The 5,890-nt window shown below is 41.6% G+C and overlaps 1 protein-coding gene across 1 annotated transcript in view; it reads right to left on the reverse strand.

Moving 5' to 3' along the window:
• Positions 1-2,417: 2,417 nt before the first annotated feature.
• LOC123112875 (pre-rRNA-processing protein TSR2) overlaps positions 2,418-5,890 on the reverse strand; it is a gene marked incomplete in the record, with an annotated part of 4,349 nt that continues 876 nt past the window's right edge. Inside the window, 3 exon segments of the mRNA XM_044533974.1 lie at positions 2,418-2,886; positions 4,611-4,724; positions 5,129-5,220. Coding sequence (XP_044389909.1) covers positions 2,707-2,886; positions 4,611-4,724; positions 5,129-5,220 — 386 coding nt within the window.

Consider the following 5,890-nt stretch of genomic DNA (forward strand, 5'->3'; position numbering starts at 1 on the left):
TTTTCGGGCGTCTTCGGGCCGAGACCTGGGTGCGCGACTGGAAACTCGATCGCCCCAGCGCGAAAAACCCACCGGCTCAAACGCGAAAACACATTCGTCGGATGCGCTGGGGCCGAACGAGTGGAGATGCTCTAAATTACTTGCTCGCCAAGTCTACGACTCCTGCTCTCAGGGCCATGGCCAGCCGCGTTGTCGTCATGTCCGTCAAGGAGTTCCACCTCTCTTTCTCCCTCCCTCCCTCGTTTTGTCTGTGCTGAGATCTAACGAGCACTCAGGGGCAGCCCTGAGGAGGGGGGGCAGGGGGCCGCCGCCCCGGGCCCCCAAAGTTCAGGGGGCCCCACCAGAGGTATTTTACTACCTAGGCTATAGCTTATGGGCCCTACCGCCGTTGGTGAGAAACAAGTCAAAGGGCTGGGCTTCAGGCTGAGAAACAAGCAGCAGCATGCACGCCGCACGCAGCGATTCCTTGATTCACAAAAGCACAGGAAAGAGAGCAGTCGATCTAATCTGACGACCCCTTCCTATTCCATATTTCTATCATGCAGTGATTCCAGCCTTCAGGCTGCCGACGTCGTACTGTCGCCTCCTCCTAATTTCCATCCTAATCCAGTTCGCCGCCGCCGCCGTACTGTCTGCTAATTTCCTTCCTAATACAGTTCGCCGTCGCCACAGTCGATTTCAATTCCTGGGGCCTCCATCGTCTGATCAACAAGCCGCGCTTTGTTTGTTCTCCGTCCGAGCATCTCCAGAGTTTAGACTCTCTAGGCACCGAGGTATATCATATTTCTATTCATTGTATGCCGTTCAACATTGATGCATTTTTTTCCAGCACTTTGTGTTATCATGTTGTCTAGAAAGTATGCATCAGATAGCGATAAAAGGCAAAGGAAAAAATGTTGATAACTGGTACAATCACACATCCAAGATATTCAGAAATTTTTCAGTAGTGCTACCCGTGCTTCTACTGCTTCGATGAACTCAGATGATGAGTTGGAGATAGTGGCCAGATAGGAAGAACAACCAACTAATGGGAATTTGGAATATGATCAGCAAGAATAAAATGTCGATATTTTTAACAATGTAAGTGGCTCCAACAATGTAGGTAATTCATCGGATGCACACACACAGTCGGCTAGTGTTCAAGAACAACTTGTTTATACTTCTGACATTTTCATCGTAAGTTTTTCAAAGTTGAAATTATTGAAGAATTATTTGAGGTCAACAATGACCGAAGAAAGTTTTGACGGTTTGGCAACTTTATGCATTGAGAAGAAATTACTAAATGAGATTGACATCAACCACATCATAAGTGACTTGCATCGAGAAGTTTTGATTGGTATGTATGAATTATTTTATATGCATACTGGATTTGAACGCATTGGAGTGCTATTCATAATATTTTATACATATATATAGTCATTGTTACTGATAGGATGTCTATGTTAAGGGCCCAAGTTTTAGTCTCGCCCCGGGCCCCCAAAATCTCAGGACCGGCCCTGCGAGCACTAGTCTAATGAGAGTTAGCAAAATTGTTGTAGAAGTACCTTACAAACGCATAGTATTTATATTCAATATGGATTTATTTATGCAACAATGTGGGCTTTGTTTGAAACAAACAATGTCACGATGGATGGAGAGTGACGTTTTGGCACACATGGGAGCGCGCGCTCCAGATTTTTAAAATATGTTTTGAACATATTTTGAAATGTCAAAAAATTTCAAACAAAAACTTGGCGCGTGCACCTCGATATTGTATATGCTCACAAAGTCGTTTCGCGAAAAACCGACAACTTATGTGCCACGTGTGTTAAAAAATGATTTTCAAAAGACATCCTTTTGACATTTTTACACAAGCCACAAAAAGTGCAGGTTTTCTCCGAAACTTGACATGCACACATATAATGTCGAGATGTATGTGCCAAAATTTTGTTTAAATTTTTTTCACACTTTGAAATACTTTTTTCGCGTGCAGGAGCGCGCCGTTCCCAAGAGCACCAATGGATTTCTGCGATGGAGGTCCATGATAATTCCAAGAGCACCAATGGATTTCTGCGATGGAGGTCCATGATAATTTTATTCATTGTAAATTTTCCGTAGAGGACTTCTAAATTGTACTCTCTCCATTCCATAGTGTCAAAAATGCTTTTATATTATGGGACGGAGGAAGTAATAAACTTTTTGCAAGCTATTCTGACTAAAGAGAGCATGGGTTTCCGAAACAGAAATGTCGTACTTCTTCAGAATTGCACCTAAGCAGCACGCACCTACAGAGGTTGAGAAATGGGCAGGTGCAAGAACAGACATAGTCAATTACTCTGTTAGAAGGACAAATCTACTGGTGATACTTTTTGGGGCAAAGAAACTAGTAGTTCTGTCTGGTGATACTTTTTGGGACAAAGAAACTAGTAGTACCTGAATTCAAAAGCACACAAATACAAGGGCAAAGATAATCATCAGTTCAAGTGTGCATACCTCATAAAAGATACTTTTTACCTAGTTTACAACTAGAGTATTTCGTTGCCATGTCGAACAAGAGTGAAAAAGATAACATGCTAACACAAACATCATTCCTGATAAAATCCAAACCTTTAGACGAAAACGGCACAAGTAGGAGTTGCGCCAAGGTTTTGCTAATCACATATTAAAACCTTCAGACAGAAAACGGCCTCTAACTGGGAGCTGTCTTGCCAAGGTTTGCTTCTGCGCTTAATTCTTGCCTCGGCCACGCCTAGGAGGCACAACAGTCCACCCATCAGCATCAGGGGTAGGCTTGGAAGGTTTTGGCTGATCTATCACCATATCATCTGATCTAGCTGCTTCATCTTTCCCCATTGATGGCTCATCACCATCATCCGAGCTATCATCATCATCATCCTCGGGTACCATCTTCTCATGAGAAGAAAGAAAGTTAGCTACAGGGGCTTTCTGAGTCGAAGATACACGTAAAAATAAAATCAATCAATTTAAACTTTAAAGTTATGCAATGCAACGTTGTAATGACTGAGGACCACTTCAGATAACTGTATACACATGGTTACTCAACATATAAGTATGTCTCCAAATAACAATGACCGGTTCTAATTAGAAAACGAGGTTAAGATCCACATGTTAAGAGCAAAAACACAATCAATCTAGCATTTTGCAATTAACCCCGACAAAGCAACAATCAAGCATATAAAAAGGACCACATCTTGAAGAATTAATAATTGAACAAATTATCAAACAGATCATGGAAGTGAACTGTGAGGCTGTGTTTGGATGTAGATATTAAGATCTGGAATTAGACACTGGCATTGTGCAGAACCGAATATCCAGAATTCTAGGAGTTGGGTAGGCCTAGCTAGTCAGCCTGTGTATTCAGGTTAAATATTGAGGTGCTGAACTTTTGGCTCCGCAGCCCGTTCCCGAATCTCTTGGGTTAGAGCTCGACAGTTGCGTGCATTTGGGCCGAATTGTTTTTCTCTACTCTCCTCACTTGTCTGTCTCTTGCTCGTCCAACCCTTCCTCCCGTCCCGAAGAAACAGGAGAGGCGACGCACCAAGTAAACCTCCGCCCACAGGCTCATTCTGCTCCACCTCCGGAGCGCCTCCGCTCGACTACCCTGTCTCCATCCACCCTCTCCCTCTTCCTCTCGCCAGCTAACCCGTTTCTGCTCTCCGATGTCCGGCGCAAGTACGCCACCACCTGGCATTGTGGTGGTTGCAGGAGCCGGTACTGTCCTCTTCGTTCCTCTAGGCAGGCTTGGTCCGTCTAGTTCTAGTGATTGATACAGCTCTTTTACAAATTTTAGATCCTGATGTGATGCCGCTCCTGGATGCACACGTTTCCACACCTACATTAGTGCTTAATGTCCTTTCATGGCTAGAAGTGGACAACTAGTTCGTGTGTGGCTTTAGGCTAGCTGTTTAGTGCATATTATGCTATTGGTCCTAGTTCGATTCTGACCTTTGTGCTTTGTGGTGCCAATCTCAGAGACCAAGACATGGTGTGGTGTTAGTATGATGTGAATTACTCAGATATTCAGGTGACAATCGATACATAATTTTGTGATGTGTATTCGTCGAGTCATTTTGATATTTATCGAAACCAAATCATATATCATTTCTTCAAAACCGTATTTACCGAACTATTGCGTACAATTTTCCCAATTTTCCATGTTTTTTGGAAGTTACGAGATGACATGGTAATTTTACATAACATTTGTTCGTTCTTCTTATTTTTATTATGTGATATATAATTATACAAATATGTTCAGATGTTAAATGGAAAACATTTTTATACATGCATAAAACATTATAATGATCATAGTCTCGTACAATTGCATTTCCCCATTTTGACCATCCAAACAACATTTGGCATTAGACGTCAATATCAAGTCTGGGTTCTTAATACCTAAACATCCAAATAGAAATATTGGTATTCAATCTCAACATCAATATCAATATCCTCTGATATTGACACTCAAGTCTATGCAATGCCTAGCCTGTGAATGTCTGCATCCAAACGGAGCTTGAGAGAATACTATCGATTCTAGGTTGCAACACGAATGAGCTCATATGTGAGAAGATAAGCAACACAAATTATGCATGCTAAAACTAAACTTGAAATACCTGTCTACTTTGGGAAACAGCATTTCCTTGAGGCCGTGTATTCCTTAATTTCTCAATCGATGAAAAGTTGTTTTCCAGGCATTCTTCATGCATTATCAAAAATTGTTCAGCAACCTGTTTGCCATAAAAACTTTGAATTAATAAACATACATTGCACCGTTTACGAGCAAACCGAATACAGCTTTACACAAATGACAGAAGAAGTACATTCCAACTTGATTATAGTTAAGAAGCTTCAGGTTTTCTGCTGGATAAGCTAGAGATAAAAATGGGGAAGATGGAAATGGGGAGGGTTGACCCATCGACCCGGTGAACATTTAAAATAGTGGAAGAAGGGCCACAGTAGCGACCCTTAAATACAATAGGGGAACTGGGCCAAGCAGCTAAAACCCTAAAGGTTGGTCAGAGCAAGTCAACCCTTTCAGTTACACCAACAAGTACTTAATCAGATATTCATTACTTCGACATAGTTCAGGACCTATAGCTGTGCTAAACATGGCACAAGGAAAAATAATTACCTCCCCAATGCTACCATCCGCAAAGTTAGAATTGAGGGATTTATATATGTTGTCAAACATCATATCCTCCAAGTCCTCATAATAATATGGGCCTAAATAAAACCAATGAATATTAGATGCAGAAAGAGCATGCATAAAAAGAGTGAAACTAACAAAAAATATTAATCAAACCAACAAACATACAGCAGAAACACGTAAGGCATGCCAACATCACATTTTGCACCTACGGTACAGATGAAATTGCCCGACTTTCTAAAATAAAAGGAGAATGCAACATATATTGGAGTTCTCTTTCAATATAAACTGATTCTCACCTAAGATGAAGTGCAAAAATAAATAGAATGATGTGTGATCAAGCTATGTGGTTGAAAACAAAAAATCAACATAAGTAAATGATGAGCAAAATACAGAAGCTCAAATTTTGAAATACAGACCATTACGAAATTCCACACTAGACTTTTTACCTATTGGACAACATGGCTCCAATATATCGTACCTAATTGAATTGTTTCGTCCAATACTTTGGAGTTGTGAAATTCTGAACCCAAACTGGCACAGAACCAAGCAACGTAAGTCCTCTATAGAACTATCCGAATCGAACAGCGCCTACAGATCGAAGGAGCCATCTTCCTATCAGCGAGTTCAGCCCCGAAACCCCGACAAGAGGAACATCGCGAGGCTGGCTTAAAATTGGTCCGAGAGACACCTTTACTACCGGATCCCGCACGGACTTCCGTCGTGTAGGACATAATTACACGAGGA

The sequence above is a fragment of the Triticum aestivum genome, chromosome 1B, assembly GCF_018294505.1.
Source record: "Triticum aestivum cultivar Chinese Spring chromosome 1B, IWGSC CS RefSeq v2.1, whole genome shotgun sequence".
Taxonomy (NCBI): Eukaryota; Viridiplantae; Streptophyta; class Magnoliopsida; order Poales; family Poaceae; genus Triticum; species Triticum aestivum.